Source organism: Nelumbo lutea, chromosome 3 (assembly GCF_056320005.1).
Source record: "Nelumbo lutea isolate HS-2025 chromosome 3, American lotus-T2T, whole genome shotgun sequence".
Classification (NCBI taxonomy): domain Eukaryota; kingdom Viridiplantae; phylum Streptophyta; class Magnoliopsida; order Proteales; family Nelumbonaceae; genus Nelumbo; species Nelumbo lutea.
In genome coordinates this window covers 93471503-93494038 of record NC_142686.1, presented here as the reverse complement: position 1 = coordinate 93494038, position 22536 = coordinate 93471503, and the positions used below count along the sequence as shown (strand labels likewise).

Below are 22536 nucleotides of genomic sequence, written 5' to 3'. Positions count from 1 at the left end.
TTTGAGAACTTTACATTTTGAAACATGAAATGTGAAATGTTTATAATTGTTCGTTGATTAGTCATTTTTTATTTAATGCTTAAATATTCTTTTTGATGCCAACTCTTTTTTTTGGTTTCTTCGGTTAGCTCCCCCTCAGAAATCGAAATTTCAATTGGGGACATACAAAAATCGAAACTCATGCCAATCCCAACCAACAAATTCGATATTTGTTTCGGCTCCTCCCCCCAGTCAGCGTAAGTTTAAGTATTATACCTGTTATACCCCTCTACATCTTCCCCATTTCGATATTTCTCGAAACCGTTTCATCACTGGAGCTTCATCTCTCATCACTAAAGCTTCCCCATCTCAGAGCTGTTTCATCACCGGAGCTTCATCTCTACCTATGTTCCCCATTTCAAAATTTCTCAGAGGTTCATCTCTACCTATGTTTGTTGTTTCATCACTAGAGCTTCATCTCTACATGTGTTCATCGTTTCATCACTAGAGCTTCATCTCTACTTATGTTCACCGTTTCATTACCGGAATCGCTCTGAAGAAAGGTCCTCTCTCCCAACGGTCTTCCTTATTTCGGATGTTGTAACATTCTCAGATCCCCCTGTGTTCACTTGTCATTGGCCATGGATGACACTCAACGTTCACCATTCGAAGGAAGTTGGATCGTCGGTTTACTGTTCACCATCCGTTGGAGGCACCATGCGTTATCCATTGAAAGGACACTCGAAGCTGGTTTTAGAGCCCATTGGAAGGTTTCTCAAGCCCTTGTGTTGAACCACCGTGGAGGTGGTACCTTGTGTTTCTGGCTCACTCTAGTTGGACACCCCCTGTGTTTCTAGTTCATTCCGGTAGTTTAGCATTCCATTGGCCATCCGTACATTTGTTGGTGCTATTTGAGCACAGGCAATTTACTTTGTTACATTTTTTTTCCTTGGTTCATTGTCATAAGGAACTCTATAAATGAACATTTGAATGTTGCTTAGTTCGATGCTAATGAAAATGAAGTGTTTAATGCAGATTAAGGTATGGATGTCATAACCGTGGGTTATTGAACATTTATAGGTATGAATAGCCAACAGAGTGTTGGGAATCAATCTTAGAGTAGTTTGTAATATGATACTAAATATTTCTATTGCAAACGAAAATGCATCATTTAAATTTCAACAACTCGGAATAACTTGTAGAAGTTGTTTTATAGTTGTCGATTAAAATTTGAGGTAACATTTTTAATGGGACGATATTATTTGTTAACATTGATATAAGGCATGTATATTTCAAGTGACATGTGTTGGACAACCTAACGACTTAAAGCAATTCTGTTGGCGGCTGCAAAATTTTTGAGTGGGAGATTCCTCGAGGTTAATCAGATGAGGTTACATTAGGAAATAGTCATGGCAATGTTTTGGAATACCTTGGAAATGTGGAGAGAGCAGTTGATGTTTACATAAAGTAGATTGAGTTCATGAAATTAGTCCATGAGTTAGCTATTGATGGGATGGCTATAGTTAAGTGACTATGAGCGTCATAAAAACCGATTCACTTGCCACTTGTATTGGAAATTGAATTACCACCCATCAGATTAGGAAATGGAGGTGATGGGACCTCCAAGAATGATATTAAAATTCATTTCAATTTAATAGTGACTCTAGAGCCCAAGGCATTGACTACACCAGCCTAGATAAGACACGGATGGCAGAGGGAAGGGGTTAGGCACCCCTTTCCCAGGTCTAATAGGTGGGGCCCACATGGGGTTTTGAAATGAACATAATCACAATTATTTAATCTAACGACAACATAAAGAATAAGAAAAAAAAAACGAAATTAAAAGCAAAGGAAAATAGCAAAAACTATCCTGCAAATTTAACCCATTACTAGCTAACTAGATCAAACTCTAAATAAACATTAACATTCAATACAACCGAAAAACATACCAGCTAAAAAAAGAAAGAAAAGAAAATAATCAATGGAATAAAAGGAGCATCAATATCCATAATAGCAACTAAAAGATTGGTCTAATAATGAGAAAACTTCTGAGAAGAACTCAGGTTTTACTACCAAACTAATAGCAATTTGATTGGGAGCAGATCAGGTTGCATTGGGTTAGGGATAAGATCTACGGGAGTGAGTTCAATGGAACCTCCTCCATCGGTCTACTCCCCAACCTCGAATTCTCACTATAAAAAAAAATAAACAGAGAGAGTCTAGTTCAGATTTACCTGATCGATTAGCATATGTTGCGATCTGAAGCTCCATGGATAACTTATGTGCAAAAGGCAAAATTGGGCAGAATAGAGGAGGTCCCAATCCGCTGCCAGACTGATGAGAACAAACGGTAGAAAGAAAATGATGAACAGGGAGTTGTCGATTCCGTTAGATTGACGTATCAGGGTGGATATGCGGTGAGACAAAGTAGGACACATATTTATCCGATGGAGAGTGCCGTTGCATCGGACTCCACCACTGCAACAAGTTTAGCAGTGATGAATGAGGAAAGGGAAACGATGATCGGTTGGGCGTCGTTGTTGGTAATTCCACCTTACACCTCTATTCGTGTCGATCTCCTTTGCCAAGTGCAGCTTGGCTATCAATGCCTCGTATTCTGCCTCATTGTTTGATGCATCAAATCCGAACCGGAGAGTATACTCCAGTCTCACCTCGTTCAACCCGTACAGTATGAATTTAGCACCACTTCCTCACTGATTAGACGAGCCGTCAATGTGGAGGATCCAGGGCTCCTCATCCTAGGTCAGACTTTCCCTATTCGAAACTAGTGCCGCACTGGTTGATGCCTCCGACGTGCTAGTTGGCTCAATTGCCTCAGGGGCCGGTGTGCTGAATGTGCATTCCGTGATGGAATCCACCAAGACTTGAGCTTTAATCGCTGAGTGTGGCTCGAACCGGATATCGTACTCCCTCAGCTCGATGACCCACTTTGTCAGTCTGCCAGAGACCTTGTGCTTTTATAGGACATGCCTCAAGGGTCTGTTGGTGAGGATGGCGATCGCGTGAGCTTGGAAGTAAGGGCATAGCTTTCGAGTTGCGATGACCAGTGCATAGACCAGCTTCTCAATGTCGGGGTCTCTCATCACGGCTGCCTGCAAAACTTTACTTACATAGTAAATGGGCCGTTGGACCCGGTCTACTTCTCTGATTAGTACTGAGCTGACCACCTCATCGCTCGCAGAGAGGTATAGTCTCAGCTCGTCTCCTACTTCAGGTCAAATTAAAACCGGTGGTATACATAGGTATTTCTTCAGCTCGTCAAATGCGGGCTGACACTCATCGGACAATTTGAAGTCTTCATTCTTCTTAATTGCCTTGAAAAAGGGTAGGCACCGACCTGCCGATTTAGACATAAACCAGTTCAAGGTGGCTACCCGGCCAGTCCACCTTTGTACTTCTCTTATTTTTTGGGTGGTCTCATATCTAATATGGCTTTTATTTTGTCTAGGTTGGCCTCGATGCCACATCGGTTCACTATATAGCCAAGAAATTTACCCAATGTGACCCCAGAGACACACTTGTTCAGGTTGAACTTCATGTTATATTTCCTTAGAATTTGAAAAACAGAATCTAAATCATCAAGTAAAGAAATTGAAAACTGGGTCTTCACGACCATGTCGTCTACATAATACTCAACTTTATTTCCAATCAAAGGTTCAAAAATCTTAATTACTAAAAAAGTGATAAGATCCATCATATGGGTGCCAAAAGGGTGCGAAATGGGTGGGAGAATTTCAAAAGTTTCTTTTCTTCCAACTGGGAATCATATTCCCTAAATTTAGAATATAATATTCAAGGATTTGACTTGAACCAAAACCAAATCAGATCTGTACCAAAAGAGAAGGGAAGGGATATACCTGATTCGGAGAAACAGTATCTCCCAATATCGGTGTTCACGCCCAAAGAAACTCCCAAGAACCGCTCCTACTGAAGATGACACAGTGATAATGAAGCAGAACCAGCAGTGTTCGTCCCACGAACCAAGTCCTTCTAAAGAACTCGATGGAAGCAATGAGCACCACACACGATCAACCTTTCAGCAAAGATTGATATCAAGAACCTTTCTTGATCTTTCCCTTCACAGAGAAAATGAACTAGCAGTAGATGGCGGCGGATGCTGGAGGAGAGGGCTAGAGCAGAAGGTGGCAAATAGCTTTCTTCTCTCTAGGGTTTTCTCTGAGATCCTATCTCAAGTTGTAGTGTGTTCTGCGAATACCCTTAAGGTTCGAATTCTTGTAATTCGAAATTAGGGTTTTTCCTCTTTTCTTAGTAATTAAGAAACCTCCTAATCTCATTAGGAGTTATCCTAATCCAAATCTGTATTTGGGTAAGGAGTCTTCTTAATCGTATTTGCAGATTAGATCAGTCCACTCCTGATCTTATTAGGATGTTACCAGATTCAAATCCTAATTTGAAATTGGCCTCCATGAGTGGATAGGGTTAAGACCCAATCCTTTTGGCTTGACCTAATCTCAGATCCGCCCCTTTAAGTGACTGATCAAATCAGCCTAGATCGAAATGGGCTTTAGATCTAATATGCATCAAGTGCTCAATAGGCTTCCAAACTGTTGCCCAGTTGGGTTCTTTGTATGGCGTGGGACCCAAGCATTGATCTACACATCAGCCACATGAGTTCAGCCCAGCCTCTGTTACAAGGCCTAGCCGAATTCACTAGAAAGCCTAGTGAACCCCTTGAGCCCATCACATGGACTCTATGGGCCCAACACTTACACTAAGTGGTCCCTGGGCCAAGCCATCTTATAAAAACCCAGGGACTATGGGCAGATGCAAGATTAGCCCATCAGGTATAACCCTAAATGGCCTTACACTTAACCTCTCTGCCCATAATGATCCAAAACACTGCCTGACAAGAGAGGACCTCTCCCTCGACTGCAAGGCACAGTGTTGCACTCTCCTCTAGGATGGACCTCGGGGATTAAAACCTTTTTGCAAACGAGTTGAAACCGTACATATATATTATATCATTATAAATATATCTTGCAAAACAAAATTCCAACGGTTGAAATCGACTGTCGGTAGTTTTGGTTTCTATCAGAGAGAGTGCATCCCCGATCATTACCTTTGTCTGACAAAGGGGCTGATCCTGTCACTATGATCACCCACTCAGATGGGTTCATGAACCATCCCAACATACCCAGGTTTTGACCCCCTCTATAGATCTCTCTGATTGGCATATCAAAGACAGCCCAATCCGTCACCTAGTGTAGTATCATAATTGAGTCTAGGGGTCAGGTGTAACTTTCTAGTTTTGCCCGCTCATCACCAAGGTACAGGGCAATATTGGAAATCTGGTCCGGTTCAAGGTTTCAAATAATCCTACACTGCATGTTGTTTGGGTTTCACCCTGGTAGCTGAGACAAGCCACCCCAACACATGGCAGCACACCAGTGTCAGCCTTATCAGGATAGGTCTCCCCAGACCGACCCACTAGCTGTGAACATTTTAAACTAACACAAGTCTCATTAATTGTCTAATTTAAGGGTCTTACACAGAAACATACCACACAACATGAATCAAACATGCACTTTATTCATTTACACTAAATGTCTAAAGTACATCAAAACTTATTGGAGCTAAGGGCATACAAAACTGTCTAACAATTACAAGGTGCTAGAAGGTCACTCCAGCGTTTTTCAATCCAAAGGGCATCACTTTATAGCAATACAACCGTAGTTTGGTTATGAATGCGGTCTTTTCCTGGTCAGCTAGGTCCATTCTAATTTGGTTGTAGCCGGAGTAGGCATCCATGAAGCTCAACAACTCGTGCCCCGAGGTCGCGTCAACAAGGTGATCTATTCTAGGAAGAGGGAAGCAATCCTTCGGGTAAACTCTATTGAGATCAGTGTAGTCGACGCACATGAGCGACTTTCAATTAGCTTTCTTCACGAGCACTAGGTTAGCCACCCAGTTCGGGTATTGGACATCTTTTATGAAGTGTGCTGCGAGGAGCTTCCCCACCTCCTCATCAACTACCCTCCACTGCTCCGGGGCGAGGTTCCGTTTTCTTTGTCTAATTGGCCTGACTAAGGGATCCACATTAAGTTTGTGAGTTTTTATACTAGGGTCAATGCCGGGCATTTCTGTTGTCGACTAAGCAAAAACATCTAAATTATTAAGTAAGAAACATACTTGCTATGACCGAAGCGGTTCATTTAGTAGAGCGCCGATCTAGAAGGTGTTCGTCAGTTTGACATCAGAGACCGGGGCCTGGACTGTCTCCTCCTTTAGGGCAACTCGCTCCTCCGTGTGCTTGGGGGGTGGCTCTAGTTTGACGTCGTCCACCAACTTTTCCGTGCCCTTCAGTACGGATACATAGCACTTGCATGACTCAAGCTGGTCGCCTCGTACTACCCCTACTCTATAGCTCGTCGGGAATTTCATGGAAAATAGTAGGTCGATACCATTACATGTAGGGCATGCAAGATGGTTCGATCTAGGATCATGTTATAGGGTGACGGATTTGTGACCACAAAGAATGTGTGCTTGAAGCGTACTGAATTGGGCCACTCTCCTACTGTAACTGGAATTGTAATTCGACCAAGGGGCCTCACCACGCCACCACTAAACCCAACCAGGGGTGTTTATGTCGGCTTCAAATCCTTTCGCTCTAGCTGTAACTTGTCAAATGCTTCCAAGAATAGGATATCTATCGAACTTCTGGAATCCACCAATATCCACTTTACCTCGAAGTCATTGATCACTAGCTTGACAACGAGGGCGTCATCGTGTGGATACTGAATCCCGTGCACATCATCCTTGGTGAAATAAATTGCCTCCTCCACCTGAGGTTGCTTCGGCAGGTTCTCATCTTTGTGCTTGAGCTCTCGAACTGACGTCTTTCTTGCTGTTGTGTTGCACCCCACAACGATTGACCCTTCGGTGATCATGTTGATCACCTCGCGGATCGACCTATCCTCTAGTGGCGGTGGTTGCCGGGTAGCTGCTGGTCATTCCTTCTGCTCGGCTCCAGAGCTTCTCTTCACTGGTTGGCTCGCCAATCCGTTGTCTCCCTGTCTTTGTACTTGATGAACTTCTTTAGATATCTGCGGCGGATCAGCTCCTCAATCTCATCCTTGAGGTTGCGATAACCTTCTGTGCTATGCCCGACATCACAGTGAAAATGGCAGTACACATTAGGGTTTCTGGTTGCTGGGTTTCCTTGCATCCTGGGTGGCCACTTGACGTAGCTGGTATCCTTGATTGCCATCCAAATTTCACCCCATTCTGCATTCAGAGGGGTATAATCGGACCTTTGAATTGGAGGGGTCCTAGATTGCCGACCTGATCTAGAATCCGGAGGTGACTTCTTTGGGGATTTACTTCGTCTGTGTGGTGACTTGCTTCACTTTGGCGACTTGCTCTTGCATCGCCGGTGTTTGCTACTACTAATGCCTTCATCTTCTTGCTTCCTCTTTTCACCCTGTTGTGTTTCTAACAGGGACCCGAGGGCTTCTTCTGCCTGGATGAACTTGTCGATGTCATCGAGGAACTTCTCCATTGTCTTTGGAGGGTTCAACCCGAGGTGCCAACGAAACTCGATGTGTTGGACACCCTTCTGAGCCACAGTGAGCTGTACGACTCGATTGAGGTTGGGAATCTATAGACATTCTATGTTGAACCTCTTGATGAAGTTGCGGATTGACTCATTCTCCCGCTAGACCACATTTAGAAGGCTCTCTGCGGAATTCGGGCACTTCTTACTTGTGATGAAGTGGGCAATGAACAAGTCAACGAATTGTGTCCAGTTCTTGACCGAGCCCAGTTGTAGGTTTCTGTACCAAATCCTGGTTGTACCTCTAAACGTTGTTGAAAACGCCATACACACCTCGCTTCGTTTGCTCTGACGAGTAACATCAGGGACTGGAAACTGTCGACGTGGTCGTTCAGGTCAGTGTTCTCGTCATACGTATCTAGTGCAGGTGTCTTGAAGTCTTTCGGTCTTGGTGCCAAAAGTATCTCTAGTGCTAGTGGGGAGGGCCGACTCAACAAAACTAGAGCCGGACGTGTAGCTACCGAGCTCACTTTCTCCCTTGTTTTGTCTGCTACTGCCGGCGGATTGTTCTTTGCTAAAGTTTTGCATGGTCTACGATGGCGTCGCTTCCTCATGACCTCGTTGTTGGTGTTGTTTACTTTAGTGTTATCTGACACCTCGACTTACGCTCTCGATCTCGAATGTTGTCACAGGGTGGGAGCTGATTTCTGTGGTTCATGTACTCATGAACGTAATCTAGATGTTGACTGTTGTGGGGAACCGAGGGGTCTCAATGTGAGTCCACTTCTCTTGCCTTGAGCTGTTGGTTGCTGACTTGACACTCACGGTTCTCACGCCGCGAGTGCTGGAGCTGATCGGTCCTGGACTGGTGGTTGTTCTAAGGCCGATCCTTTTGGTTTTCCACCTAAGAAGGAGGTGGTGTGCGTTGACCCGCTGTCGGGTCTCAAGGTGGGGTCCGGCCCCGAGGAGGAGCTGGGACCTGAGATGTCCCCGCGCCTCGGGGAGGAGATCGATGCACATTCTGCTGCTGTTGGTTTTGATTCTGGTTCGAAGTTTGGTTATGATTTTGGCTCAAGTTCTGGTTTAGGTTCGATTGGAATGGAGGGAATTGATGCTGATAGAAATAATATTGTTGGTATTGTTGAAACTAGTGGATCTGCTGCATTTGAAGCTGCATAACCCAAACGCTCTACACCAGCTCATGGAACTACTGCTCACCAACCCCGGGAGGAACCAAGGAGGGATCTGCGACCAAGATAGCGACACTCACATGAGGTAGGGGAACGTTAAGGGTTTGCGTGTTGAATGCCTGGCTCTGTATTGTTGGCACTCCTGAGATAGTGAGCATGATGGTGAATTGTCCGATTGTCACTGAGGGAAATTCTGGGTTGTATGGGATCTGCTCCTGCCCCCTAGTAACAATAATCTTGATGCTCTTTCTGGTGTTGCTTGATGATGCCATTGATGAGATGCTAATGGTGTTGTTATGGTAGAAAACTTGACTTCTTTGTTGCGTTTCCCACAAACGGCACCAGTTGATGGTGCGTGATCTTGTCGCTCCTAGATGGATGGCAGCTCTGATGTCAGTTGCTTGCTGGCGAGTCGAACAGCAAGAAGGGGAAAGCTCAGAGAACCTGGCGTGGCTAACCCTATGTGGTCACTCCGATGTTTAAGTTAGTATGCTGGTTGTGTTGCAAGCTGAAAGCTTGTGAATATGAGAGCTAGTAAACAACTAATCGTGCATACCTGGGTCTTAGGGGTTGATACCCTTATATAGCTAGGCTGCCGTAGGTCTCACGAAACACCTCTAAGATCCTCAGCCCACATCGTCAGGAGTCTGTTGCGCCCCGAGTGGTGGATAATGTGCTAATTGATAAGGCCTATCGCGTCAGCTTGATCTGGGTGGGATGAGTATAAATCCCATGGTTGTGTGGCATGATCCCGAAGAGCTCGGAGACAACTGGCATGCGGCATGCTTCTAGAAGTTTGATATGTGTCACCTTGGTGAGTTAGGCAATCCTGAGCTACTCGGACCTTGGTCATTGCGTAGGTGCCCGAGACACCCGAGGTGGTTTGGCCCACCGAGGTGGTAGGTAATGCGAAAATTGTAATAAGTGTTGTGTCACAGTCTAACTTGCAGGTTGTGTCCACATGTCCTCTGTTTATTAGGTTGGGCCAAATCACCCCTCATCAGTTTTGTTTTTATTTTTCAAAACAAAAACTATTGCATTAGCAAAATCAATATATTTTTGATGATGTGGCACTCTATTAAAATTGAAAAAAAAGAATACTCACTAATTTTCCTATCCATTCCCGGTTCTTCACTTTTTATTTTTATTTTTATTTTCATTTTTTTCTCATTATTATTCGTTGATTCTTATTAGTATAATTTCTTGAATATGTTTACCTTTTGTCTTTGTAAGTTTCTATTATTCCTGTTGTTACTTTATACTATTTTTCTTTTTACTTTTGATTCATCTATATTCTGTATTATTTTTAATTATTTCCTATTTCATTTTTACTTTATGAAATTTTTACAGATCTATTTTATTTTCATTTCTATATTTATATTAATGCAACATCAATACATCATCCATGCGCAAATTAGAGATTTTAAAGCGTTTAAGAGCACAACATCGTCAATTTCCGTTAAATTCCTAACGTTATATTTACGGAAGGGGTCTGAAGCATAATTTACCCCAAAGGGAGGATAAAGTAATTTATCCTATTTTTAATTATCTAGCAAAAAGAAAAAAAAAATTCTACCTCGTGATAAACCTTCTATCATGATTGTGTAATTATCATAAAGAAAAAGAGGGCAAGAACAATTGAAGGTATAGTCAAGTCAACGAGATAAAGAAAGGAGGGCTAATGAGCCAATTAGCAGATTCGGTAAAGTAGAAATTGGGCCTACTGAAGCCCATTATGGTCCATTTATTAGGGCCAAGTCCCGTTCTCCTGGCCCCACGCGCAATAATTAATTGTCATTATTTGTCAAGAATGCCTCTGTTGAATTCTTTTCGGCGAAGTTTCTTCTTTATAATTTAAGTTAACGCTATTGCTGGGATTCGCAATAGTAAATGACCATTGCACCCTGCACTCTGTGCTCTAACAAGTAAACGTACCAGGGGCAGTTTCGGTAGTTAGCTCTCCCTGTTCTCGTTTCTCTCTCTCTCTCTCTCTCTCTCTCTCTCTCTCTCTCTCTCTCTCTCACCCACTCTATTGCGTTGCAGACAGACTTGCAGTTGTCAAGAAAAATGGCGACGGAGGGAAAGAGCCTCGGCGATATTACGGAGATGGAGGACTTGATAAAGAGAGCTTGTCCTCTGGCCCTGAAGGCTCATAAGGGTGCTACTGTTACCACCTACTACACTCGCAACGTACATGCCAAAGAGGTCATCTTTGCCTTCTCCGGTTCATGGTCGGTCGACGAGTGGTTTGCTCCTGAGCACCCTTTTGCAGAGTCAAAGCTCGTCCTTGAGCTCTTCCCTTTTCTTAGAAGCATCGGAAACGATGAAACCGCCGTCGTTAACGCATCATTTCTCAGTCGTTTCCATAAAGTTATGCAGACTAATGGGTTCCGTGACGAGGTAGGTAGTCAACGCCAGTTCTTATGTCCTAGCTGCTGCTACAGTTTCGATTTCAGCCATTGTTTCTTGTTTATAGCTACTTATTATAATGGAAATGCGCAGGTTTTAAGATCGATTTGATGGGTTTTTCTTTATAATTTTTTTTTCCGTTCAGGTGAATAAAGCTTTGAGTGAGGAAAAGAAAATTGTGTTTACCGGGCACTCGTCCGGCGGTGCCATCGCCGTTCTTGCTACCATCTGGGTACTAGAACATCATATACGACGAAAAACTGATCAAAACCAAAACCCAAATCAAAACCAGAACCCAAATCAAAACCAGAACTATGTTCTTCCTCGATGTGTCACCTTTGGATCCCCCCTCGTCGGTGATCGTGTTTTCGGGCACGCACTCCGGCGAGAGAGGTGGTCTCACCTTTTCGTTAATTTCGTCACGAGATACGACATTGTTCCTCGTCTCTTACTTGTCCCTCCTTCATCCATTCAACGGGAAAAGCTACAGACAATTCTTGATTCCATCAAGACAGGGCCCCAAAAAATTACCAAAGAATCAGCAACAGATTTCTTTAGCACTGTGATGAGGAATGCCTTGTGCGTCGCAAGCCATGATGCCTGCTCGCTCATGGGGTGCACCGATTTGTTGCCGGGGGCCATAGCCGGCTTCATTGACCTTAGCCCATACCGACCTTCTGGAACCTATGTCTTCTGTATGGGCAACGGAAAACTGGTAGCCGTGAAGAACCCAGATGCCGTTCTGCAATTACTCTTCTACTTCCTCCAGCTGAACCCTGCACAGGCCGTCGATGATGTTGCTGGGAGAAGTCTCAAGGAACATCTGATGTACAAGACTGAATTGCAGGGAAGCCTGGCAAAGCCACACTTGGTCAATCTAGATCCTCCAATTTCTTCAACAAATGCTGACACAGTTCTGAATGATCTTGGGTTGGTAAGTTCAACTCTTGCTTCTTCTTACTAGTTCAATCAGACATTACAAGAATTGCTAGGTGACGTTCTCTGTGCTTATGCCGCATTCCAGAGCACGAAGGCAAGGCTGTGCCTCTGCGCAGCAGAAGAGTCGGAGAGGCAGAAACTAGAAAAGCAAAAGAAGATCGAGGCTAACTGTGAAAAAATCAAAACAGCTCTCAGGAAGCTGAACATTTATCGATTCAAATGTGAGGTAGATAAGGTAGGTTACTACGATTCCTTCAAACGCCAAGAAGGCGAAAAAGATTTCTTGGCCAATGTGATCAGGCTCGAGTTAGCAGGGATGTGGGATGAGATTATTGAGATGCTAAAGACGTATGAACTGCCCGATGACTTTGAGATTAAGCCGGATTGGGTTAAGCTGGGGACGGAGTTCCGACGCCTTGTGGAGCCTCTGGACATAGCCAATTTCTACCGGCATTCGAAGAACGATGACACCGGGGCGTACATGGAACGGGCTAGGCCAAAGCGTTATAGGTACACACAGAGATGGCTTGAGCATGTCGATAGGAAGGGAGCAGGAGACTATTCCGAGTCCTGTATCTGGGCCAAGGTAGAGGAACTCTGCCTTGCTGCTGCTGGAGGAAAACCTCCTCAAGAAGTGAAACTCATGGTGATGGAATTGGAGAAATTAGTTTCAGTTGCAGAAAAAAATAAGCAGTTAGGTAAGGATATGTTCTTTGATGAATCTACCCTTGTCAAGTGGTGGAGAAAACAGGAGCCTGAGATCAGGTCGGTGGCTACCATTATTGCAGGACTCGTGGATGGCAAAGGAAAAGATCTTCCTTCTGCCTGTTAGATCGGTTAATCGTAGTACAACCATTGTAGTCAATTAATGATGTTGTTCAGGTAAAATTCTTGTTCAGATAGAGAGTGTGGAACTTATGTTACTACTGTATCACTTTAAGTCATGGTTTGAACCTTGAGTGTTAGAAACGATCTCATGAAGCCAGTGCCACTGATAATCCGGTATGTAAGTTTTAATTCTATGTATCAAAGGAGCTAGTTCTGAAATGTCGGAGGCTTCAAAGAATCATCATAACAAAATAATGGGGACATGATGCAACAATCTGGTGCAACAAGTGGAACATCGACAATATTAAGCAATTTCTTTCCAATTGCATCTTCATCAGCAACTTTAAAATCTGAATTCCCAAGCGTTGTGGGTTTTGAATACTATACAATACACATTACCAAAAAAGAAAGAAGCTATACATAAGATTCTACTTGAATTCTCTCTAGTATGTACGATAAAGTATAAAGAGTAAAGAGAAAGACTGTTAAACTAGACCGATGACAATGCACTAAAATCTTCCCCCACCCTCTTTCTTTTGACAAGAACAGACTCTAAATGCATACATAATTCAAGAATGGATCCAATTCAATAGTGTGCTACAGGAAGGCACCATTTTCAAAATTCAGTCAACATGGGTTACATATTTGGGGACTCAGATCCATATATAGCTTTCTTGCTGGAAATTAGGCGGCTTCTATACCCATTCTGTTAGCTATTGCTCATCTGTCTTTGATGCAGCTGCTGCTTTCAATTTTTCTAATTGTTTCCGGAGATATGCTTGCCTCAGTTTCTCCCTACGAGCTGTGGCTTGCTCTTGCCTACGCAACTTGAGTGCAGACGCCTTTTCTCTTGCTTTATTTGCCTCCTCATGAACCTCCCTGGGAGAGAACCATAAGTAAATTGTTAAAGAGAAATGCATGATGTCAGTCATTAGGACTAGACCTGTTCATGGGCCGGGCCGGGCTTTTACTCTTCATTAATGGAAATATGTTAGGCCCGAGCCCGGCCCAACCAACGGGCCTACAATTTGGGCCCAAGCCCGGCTCTGATAAAAAGCCCGAAGCCCGACCTAATAAAAAAAATAGAAACTATTCAATAATCAATATAAATTAGAATTTATTTACATTAAAAAAAGAATATAAATTCAAAATTTATTTACATTAAAAAAAAATATAAAGAAGGGAAAAAGGATGTGGAGAAGAAGGGTTCGGCTAGAAAAATAAGGGAAAGAGGTGAAAAAAAGAGGGGTATTTGACTAGGGTTTTTAGGTTTAATTATATGTCGGGCCAGGCCGGGCTCGGGCCGGGCTTTTTGGCCCGAGGTTAAGCCCGCTGGCCCATATACCTGTTCAAGCCCGTCCGGGGGCCGGGCTGGCCCATCGGGCCACCCGGCCCATGAACAGGTCTAATTGGGACTTCTAGGGAACTATTACATCCACACAAATAGGTTACAGTAAAAGACGAACACATTGACAATGGTAATATTAAAAGGAAAGAATTGAAATGCAATAAAAATGAATGTTGTTGTTATTGGAGGTGTTTTAGTTATAGACTGATATTATAAGGGGCATTCAAAGACCTATACAAATGAAATAATTTCATTTTGATTTTTATAGCACGCAAAGTGTGTCATCATTTGCTGTCATGCAAGTTTAACATACCTAAAATATCCATCTTTGGACATCCCAACCAATCTATCACAAATAACATATTTAAAAAGAAATGACTTTTCATTAAAAAAAAAGAAGTCATTTCTTGTCTTGTTGAAACGGATTCATTTTAATTTGATGACAACGAGTTAAAGAAAGCATTGACAAATGCTGTTCATCATATCCATCCATATTCAACTAATGCTAACATAGTTTATACTTTATAGCCATACCTTACAAAGCGCTTGTGTTCATCATTGTCTACTGTGCTAGCTGTCCGCCCAGGTCCTAAAGTTTTTGTGTTGAGCAAATAAGAAGCATCATTTTTGTCATCTTCGTTCTCTACTGATGCTCCAGGAGAAGCATCATGTCTCTGCGGTTGCTGTGACTCTTCCTGCACGAGGCTCTTATGGAAAAAATCCACACAATACTTCTCCTTTCCTTCCTCATCTGAGAGCTCTCCCCTTGCAAGCTTTTCATATAACTCGGCTTTCCTCTCTAATGCTGCATAACTAGCTGATCCATCATTTACTGCTTTTAGCTCAAGCTTATCCCTGGAATGTTTAGCAAAAAAATCACTTTATACCGACAAAGATTGACTTCAGTAACTGAGGGGAGAGAGTATTATGGCTTCCTTGTAGATGATAGAATAGAATATGTTCTATCATTATAAATGAAACATGTTTTATCATTTATTCAGAGTGTTGACATTAGGCATGGTAAATAATATAACATGTTTGTTTGACCAGTAAAAAGAATAGAGATTTATTAACGTAAGTGCAAACTCCATGAGCTGTCCATGGAAGCTAGCTCGCCTCCTTGCAGAAATCCATGAGCTGTCTTCTTTGCTGAACTGCTCCTTTAGATGGATTCCCCGGGAGATCAATGGAACAGCAGATGCCTTAGCAAAGCAAGGTTTGGGAAGGGATTTTTTGTATAGTGCAAACTCTTTTCTATCTTAGTTTGATACATGCTTTTCTTTCTGTGCTTTTTTGGCCTGTTTGTACATCTCTTATGTACATCCCTCCCCTGTTTTTTAGGATATAAGTTATCTTTCTCTTCAAAAAAAAAAAACACAATAAAATAAGTGGAAATTTGGACTTAAATGTACCCCAAAAGCCATATGATGTGGAGAGAATGAGAAGGCTAGTGCTAACACCTCACAATATACTAATATACCAAAAAGCCTACAAGCTATAAGTTTGTTTTATATAAAATGTTGTGATAACTCTCTTGACATTTGTTTCTTGATTCTTGAAAGGAAACACAAAAATATAGAACTGGGAGGACAGAGGCACCCAGTCCCAGTTTTACTACATTCTTTTTTGTGTGGGGGGCTTCCCTAATTGACCCATCCCAGGCCTTGAACTGGAGCTTCCAATGCAGGTTCTTTAGGGATCTTCCCCAATTGAGCTGATTGGGAGATAGGAGTCCTTTCTACAAGAATATACTGACTATATTAGGTTTTAGCTAGCTATAATTGGAATAGATTGTTCTTAAACATGGACTATGTCGCCATAGGAATATTTGATCTCAAATGGATGAATGGCATGCAATCCTATGTGTCTACTGACAGGGTCAACAAATTTACAAACCATGAAAATTGTTCTGATGATTTGATATCTTAGAATCTACCAGGAAAATTGAAGATTGCACAGCCAGACTTGTTTCACTCTCACGGTCAATTTAGTTTTATCAATATATTCACAAAGTTACATCCAATTTAGTGATTGAAAATTCACATGTAATTTGTGAAGCAAAGTCACAGATACTTTCGTGACCAGTTTTTATATTTCATGTTCTCCTCATAACTCCAAAGTATTAGGGCTTTACTCTTTACTCCTTATGAGGGTAAGGCATACCATATGCCAACATTGATGTTTGCAATTTGTGAAACAAAGTCACAGGTACCTTCATGCCATATGCTGACATTCATGTCTGCAACAGGTTACCCTGCATTCCCTTTTTTCAATCATTAGTTACTTCATGTTCTTTGGATCCACTCTTATTTATAGGAGCACAGAAGAAACTGCCTATTGTGACTTGTTGAAGTAGTGAAGCTAGATTTAAGGCCTTCCTAAAATGGAGCTCCTCTATTTAATCTACTTCAGCCAGCTAGTCTATTCTTTGATTAAAGAAGTGCCTCTACAAGACCACTAAATCATCTATAAAGATAGATTATCATTTTGGTTCCTGAGAAGTGGCATGAATAAATTATTTACTACCTAGCTGGTGCATTTGCTCCACAAATTTCCAACAAAGCCCCTAGACAAGAACTTGGTTTTGTAGGGGGAAAGCATTAGGAATCATGCCAGAACCTAATTTTCGAGAAAGGATAGAGATCCTCACAGGACCTCAATACAGAAAAATCTAGATATGAAGGTGGCGCATTTCTTGGCCTATTTACAGATATATTGTTCCATAATTTGTATTTCCTTTACCTTTAATTTTCTTTATGTATTCCTGTTCTTCTAAGGGAATCTACTCTAATTTCTACGTTTTTTCTCATAATTAACATATGAGACCAAAATGGATTTTAACTGTTGCTCAAATTCTTTCAGCTGCCAGTATGCATTTGGAGCATAGGTGTTCAAGAACTGCTCCTACTAAATAGAAAATTTCTGACTCGAGCTATCAAATGATCAGTGAACTCAAATTTCAATTATAAACAGACAAAGAAAACACAGAATCTACGCAGAATTCTAACAAAAATTGCTTATTTTTAAAAAATTGTAAGAGAATATAACTATCCACTAAAATCACCTGAAGGAAAATCATAAAAGGGAGAAAGAAAGAAAGCGTACTTATTAGCTCGGAACTCAACGCCAGAATTCTTCTGGGAGAAGACACCATGGGGGACGATTTTCTTCTTGGCGCGGTGGAATTCGACGTCGGGGGCTAATTCCTTGGATTTCTTGGCCTCTTCCTGGGTTTTGTAAAGCTGGGCCTTGAGCTCGAGGATGGAGGAGGCTCCCACACCTTCGATGGCCTTGTGCTTCTTTGGCATCACAGAAGATTCCGTTAGCCATCCTAGTGATTCCACCACCCTCTTATTCCTCCCCTCTTCCACCATCCTCCTCTTCCTCTTCTTCTTCTTCTTCGAATTAATTGATTCGATTATTGCCGCTTCAAAAACTCTCTCTACAACCGGAAAGAGAACCGGGGAAGACGACGGAGACGAGGGAGGTATCTGTCTGACTTAGGGATTGGGCTCCCAAATCCCACTTCACAGCGGCAGAAGCCTAGTGCTGTCAATGGGTTGGGGTCCGACCCGATTAAACCGGTTCTGGTTCCAGTATCTGATAGATCGATTCCGATTTTTGATATATTGTCTCGATTATTATTAATTTGAAATTGATTGTACAGAGTACTGAATCGATTGAGACCGAGAGACATTTCAATTTTCGAAAATCGATTGATTATGGTTCGGTGTAAAACATAAAAGTACAATGATAAAATTTTACACTAAACTATATAATAAGTAACCGTTACATTTTAAAAACCATGATAAAAAAATGTAAAGTTTTACATTGACAAAATCAACATAGCATTTACATCAATTATTAATGTAAAATTTTATGTTTGATGAGGTTTTTATATGGATTTACGATGTAAAATTCCATTTCATTCAAACATCAACAAATCTAAACCGGAATGAAATTTTACATGAATTCACGATGTAAAACTTTATGATTGTTGAGGTTTTATATAGATTCATGATGTAAAACTCCATTTCATTCAAATGCCAACAAATCTAAACTAGAATAAAATTTTACCCCAATCATAATTATACTTCTTTCAAATGCCTACAAAACCGAATCAATATAAATTTTATATAAATTCTTGATTTACATTGCTTCCAAGAGGCAATATAGGGATGCAAATAAGTCATATCATATCAAATTTGAATCCGAAAGCCAGATTTGGATACATCGCTTGATACTAACGAATTGGATATCCGATATACCGATAAGATATTCAAATTCGAATTCGAACCATAATTTTGGAAATCGGATAAATTCTTATTGATCGATCGGATTTTTTTATTGAATACGGGATTTTGGATCTACGAGACCTCTAGTTTGTGGACCTCAAAACTTGCCAGTTGCCACTTGTTCCATTTTACATGGAAACTGCTGTGTGAGAGGAAGGAACTGGAAAAGGAGTCGAGAGCTGATCAGACCGGTTTTTTGATGGGTTTGATGACATTTCCGGTTGGACCCCAGAAAGCCATTACTAGTTAGTAGTTACTACACGCCAATTCCTTGGCACCCAAGATTCAAAGACTGGGTGATTTTGATGATCAATCCTTCTTGGCTTCTTTTATAAGGCCATGTTTGGTTTGAAGGAAAAGGTTGAAAAATCTATACAAGGTTTATAAAGAATTTTTTATCTTTTCCTTCTTTTTCCTATTTTTACCTTTCCCTTTCTTTCCTTCAAACCAAACACAGGCTAAATGATTATATTTTCTGGGAAACTCCCAAATGATTTCTGAAATAAAGCTTTTATTCATGGGACTTCTCCATCTCTCTCTCTCTCTCTGCTGGTCAACTGCTTATGGAACAATTCATCTCTTTGAAATAAATAAATAAAATGTTTATAATGTTCTTTTCTTCTACATACTCATCCACAGACTTAACCAGCAAGAAAACCAAGCTTCAGCTTCTACATACTCATTCAACGATTTGAATGAGCCTGCAGAAGCTGGGCAATGTCCTGGTCAATCAAAATATAATTTCTCCGTTGCTGGCATCTGGCTGGTTAAAGAAATCTCTAGTAATTGGCCACGCCATGGTGAAACCTTATTACCTGCTCCAGTGCTATCTTATAAAGATCAAGTAATCTCAACATAACTTGAAGAAGAAAGCAGCACATATGGAAATCATGGCTCAAGCAGCTTTAGCAGGAGAGGTCATCAATCTCTTATTTCCTGTCTTCCTCTCACTTTCCCTCTTCTTTCTCTTCCTCAAGCTCATTAAATCTGCATCTTCAGCTACAGGTCCGCCACTTCCACCAGGTCCACATCCATGGCCTGTCGTCGGCAACATTTTTCGCCTGGGAAGGAAGCCCCATGTTAGACTCGGCCAATTAGCGCAAGTTCATGGTCCTCTCATGTCACTAAGGCTAGGCAGACAACTTATCGTGGTTGCATCATCGCCTGCAACTGCAACCCAAATTCTCAAGACCCATGACAAAATACTCTGTGGTCGCTATGCTCCGGTCTCTAGCAGACGCAATGATCAATTGAAGTATCTGGTTAACTTCTTGTGGACTGAGTTGTTCTCAACCAGAGCAATTGATTCTCAGGCAGCTTTGAGGGAGAAGAAGGTCAGGGAGCTGATACGCTATCTGGGTTCAAAGGAAGGGGAAGTAGTGAACATTGGAGAAGTAATGTTTGCTACTGTTTTCAACATCCTGTGTAATCTTTTTCTGTCAAAAGACTTCATTAGCCTGGAGGATGATGAGATTATGAAGGGGGGGATTAAGAGACTTGTGAGGAGTATTTCGGAGGTGGCGTCTACTCCAAACTTGGCTGATCTTTTCCCCATATTAGGCCCATTGGATATTCAAGGGCTAAACAAGAAGGCTAGAGAACTGTTTGTGAAAATTACTGCCATGTGGGAAGATATCATCAAAGAAAGAAGAGAAGCACAGAGTGCTGGTGGCCATGTTTCAAGGCAAAGGGATCTTCTGGATGCTCTAATTGACAACAACTTCAGTGATGATCAGATCAACAATTCACTACTGGTTTGTTCTCTCTCTCTCTCTCTCTCTCTCAAACACACACACAGTGCCACAAACAGACACACTAGGCCAGACTGACCAGGACCATAATTGAATGGTTTGAGTTGAGTAAATACATGGATTTTGTTTACAGTGTATGGGCTTTATGAGTTGATGTGGTGAACTCAGGCAATTTCTTGTGGCTGCCACTAAAGCAAATTCACCTATTTCCTTGTGGAAAGTTCCCTGCTTCCTTGATTCTATGCCCTCAAAATGTAATCCTTTTAAGTAGTGGAAGCAGGGATTGATGTACCAGACCCATCTTAAAGAAGCCAAAAATAATGGGTCAAGGAAATAGGAAGCCATGGATCTGAAAATCCAGATAACTACTAGTAAGTAAAGCTACCTGTTCAGAAATCAGAAACTAATGGCGTTAATCCTCGTATTGCAGAAGTTGTTCACTGCTGGTACACACACTAGTAGCTCAACAATTGAATGGGCAATGGCGGAGATGATGAAAAATCAAGAGGCCCTGGTCAGAGCTCGTATAGAACTAGCAAGAGAGATCAAAAGAGAAAACCAAGTAAGAGAGGCTGATCTCTGTAACCTAGTATACCTGAATGCCTGTCTGAAAGAGACACTGAGACTACACCCTCCTGCGCCATTCCTCCTCCCTCACCGAGCCATCAAAACATGCACAGTGATGAATTACACCATTCCAAAGGACTCTCAGGTCTTTGTGAACGTATGGGCAATTGGGCGGGACTCCATGGCTTGGAGCAACCCATTATCCTTCAATCCAGAGCGCTTCCTTTCGTCAAATTTGGGTTTCATGGGGAATAATTTTGAGTTCATACCGTTTGGTGCTGGAGGGAGAATCTGCCCGGGACTACCCATGGCTGACAAGCAAATTCAACTAATCATGGCCTCCTTGATCTACTGCTTTAATTGGTCTCTCCCAAATGGCACTCACCCATCCACGCTAAACATGAATGACAAGTTGGGGGTTGTGTTGCAGAAGGAACAACCTCTACTCCTCATTCCTAAACTGAGAAGGAGAAATTATTAACAAATTTCTTTTCTTGTAGATTGTGTACAACTATACATTGATTCGTTGGTTAATTGGTTGAGAAACTATTTAATTAAGAAATAAACTAATTGTAAGGATGCATTCATACATATTTTTTTTATCTGAAATGGTGATTCCAATTTGTTGTGGTAATACAACAATAGAAATCTCTTGCCTTGTAGACTGTACATTTTTCAGGTGCATTTTGGTCAATAAAATTCCTACTGTTCTGTCCTTTATGCCATTGAGTTGGTCAGGGTAATAAATGAATCTTCCCATTGGCAGGAGCTGTTCTGCTGTTCATTGCTGGTACAGACACTAGTGTATTAACTATTAACAATCGAATTAGGGGTTGACAGAGCTGTCAAAAATTTTAAGAGATAAAGATCAAAGGGCGCCCTGAACAAGCAAGAGAGATGAAAGAAGAAATTGTGAGAGAATATGATTTATGGCAATTACCATTCTTGAATGCCTGTGTGAAAGAGGCATTGAGATTGCACCTTCATGCACCATTCCTCCCCCTTTACCAAGTCGTTGACACTCGCTTAGTGATGAAATACGCCATTCAAGAGGTCTCCCAAATCTTTGTTAACATGTGGGCAATTGGACATGACCCTGTGGCTTGGAATGATCCATTATCCTTTAAATTGGAATGATTTCTTCAATTGGATTTGGAATTTTCACACCTTTTGGTGTTGTAATGATTTAATTTAGGTTTGAAAGTGTAAGTTTATGATAAAACACATAAATCATTCTTTGTAGATGCTTCTTAGTCACTCCAAGGAGTTTAGTTGTGTTTTGGCGACCAAAACATACCTGCTGGTTACATGAAGGGAGCCACCAGTCTGTTGTGCTTAATCATCAACTTCAGTAAAATTTATGCCAATGTGTTACTATGTGGATTGCCTCCTCTTTATGCAATCATTTTGATTTTTGATGTGAAAAGTATTAAAAGAGAACCCCATACAGGACTGACTAAATGATTGGCCTTGGTTTTGAAATAGGGCACTTGATAGTAATGAACGTTGAGTCCAAACCCCACATCCGGGGCCTTGTTGAACCGAGTGGCTTATGGCCCTCGATATTATCCTCGACATGTAAGAAACGAGAATAACCACATGATCGATGGAGTATCTGTTTCATGTGGACCAGCATGCACACAATCAACACTTTTTTTCTATTATTATTATTTATAAAATAAAATCTGTTTTGACT

At 41.7% G+C, this 22536-nt stretch overlaps 3 protein-coding genes across 5 annotated transcripts; 2 read left to right on the top strand and 1 right to left on the bottom strand.

Moving 5' to 3' along the window:
* Window positions 1-10569: 10569 nt before the first annotated feature.
* Window positions 10570-13098, top strand: LOC148866916 (protein EDS1-like). The gene is made up of 3 exons (XM_088980238.1): window positions 10570-11103; window positions 11258-12046; window positions 12137-13098. Exons 1-3 carry the CDS (start codon window positions 10771-10773, stop codon window positions 12881-12883), a joined length of 1869 nt encoding a protein of 622 aa, XP_088836364.1. The 5' UTR covers window positions 10570-10770; the 3' UTR covers window positions 12884-13098.
* Window positions 13099-13183: 85 nt separating this feature from the next.
* Window positions 13184-17820, bottom strand: LOC148866915 (uncharacterized protein At4g18257-like). The gene is made up of 3 exons (XM_088980240.1): window positions 17333-17820; window positions 14762-15082; window positions 13184-13758 (listed from the first exon to the last, which is right to left on the bottom strand). Exons 1-3 carry the CDS (start codon window positions 17599-17601, stop codon window positions 13593-13595), a joined length of 756 nt encoding a protein of 251 aa, XP_088836366.1. The 5' UTR covers window positions 17602-17820; the 3' UTR covers window positions 13184-13592.
* Window positions 17821-19022: 1202 nt separating this feature from the next.
* Window positions 19023-21488, top strand: LOC148866914 (putative (S)-N-methylcoclaurine 3'-hydroxylase isozyme 2). 3 transcript variants are annotated; one of them, XM_088975926.1, is made up of 3 exons: window positions 19024-19439; window positions 19528-20276; window positions 20704-21488. In XM_088975926.1, exons 2-3 carry the CDS (start codon window positions 19641-19643, stop codon window positions 21319-21321), a joined length of 1254 nt encoding a protein of 417 aa, XP_088832052.1. In that variant the 5' UTR covers window positions 19024-19439; window positions 19528-19640; the 3' UTR covers window positions 21322-21488. The 3 variants fall into 3 exon arrangements, with proteins under 3 accessions (XP_088832050.1, XP_088832052.1, XP_088832051.1); XM_088975925.1 differs by having other exon boundaries at window positions 19025-19439; window positions 19522-20276; XM_088975924.1 differs by having other exon boundaries at window positions 19023-20276.
* The last annotated feature ends 1048 nt before the right edge of the window (window positions 21489-22536 follow it).

Excerpts from the sequence above, each read along its gene's own strand:
- LOC148866915 (XM_088980240.1), bottom strand. The coding sequence starts at position 17,601 with ATGGTGGAAGAGGGGAGGAATAAGAGGGTGGTGGAATCACTAGGATGG. Across the intron at positions 15,083-17,332 it reads GTTGAGTTCCGAGCTAATAA|GGATAAGCTTGAGCTAAAAG; the intron begins GTACGCTTTCTT and ends TAAACATTCCAG. Across the intron at positions 13,759-14,761 it reads GAACACAAGCGCTTTGTAAG|GGAGGTTCATGAGGAGGCAA; the intron begins GTATGGCTATAA and ends GTTCTCTCCCAG.
- LOC148866916 (XM_088980238.1), top strand. The coding sequence starts at position 10,771 with ATGGCGACGGAGGGAAAGAGCCTCGGCGATATTACGGAGATGGAGGAC. Across the intron at positions 11,104-11,257 it reads CTAATGGGTTCCGTGACGAG|GTGAATAAAGCTTTGAGTGA; the intron begins GTAGGTAGTCAA and ends TTTTCCGTTCAG. Across the intron at positions 12,047-12,136 it reads TTCTGAATGATCTTGGGTTG|AGCACGAAGGCAAGGCTGTG; the intron begins GTAAGTTCAACT and ends GCCGCATTCCAG.
- LOC148866914 (XM_088975924.1), top strand. The coding sequence starts at position 19,404 with ATGGAAATCATGGCTCAAGCAGCTTTAGCAGGAGAGGTCATCAATCTC. Across the intron at positions 20,277-20,703 it reads AGATCAACAATTCACTACTG|AAGTTGTTCACTGCTGGTAC; the intron begins GTTTGTTCTCTC and ends CTCGTATTGCAG.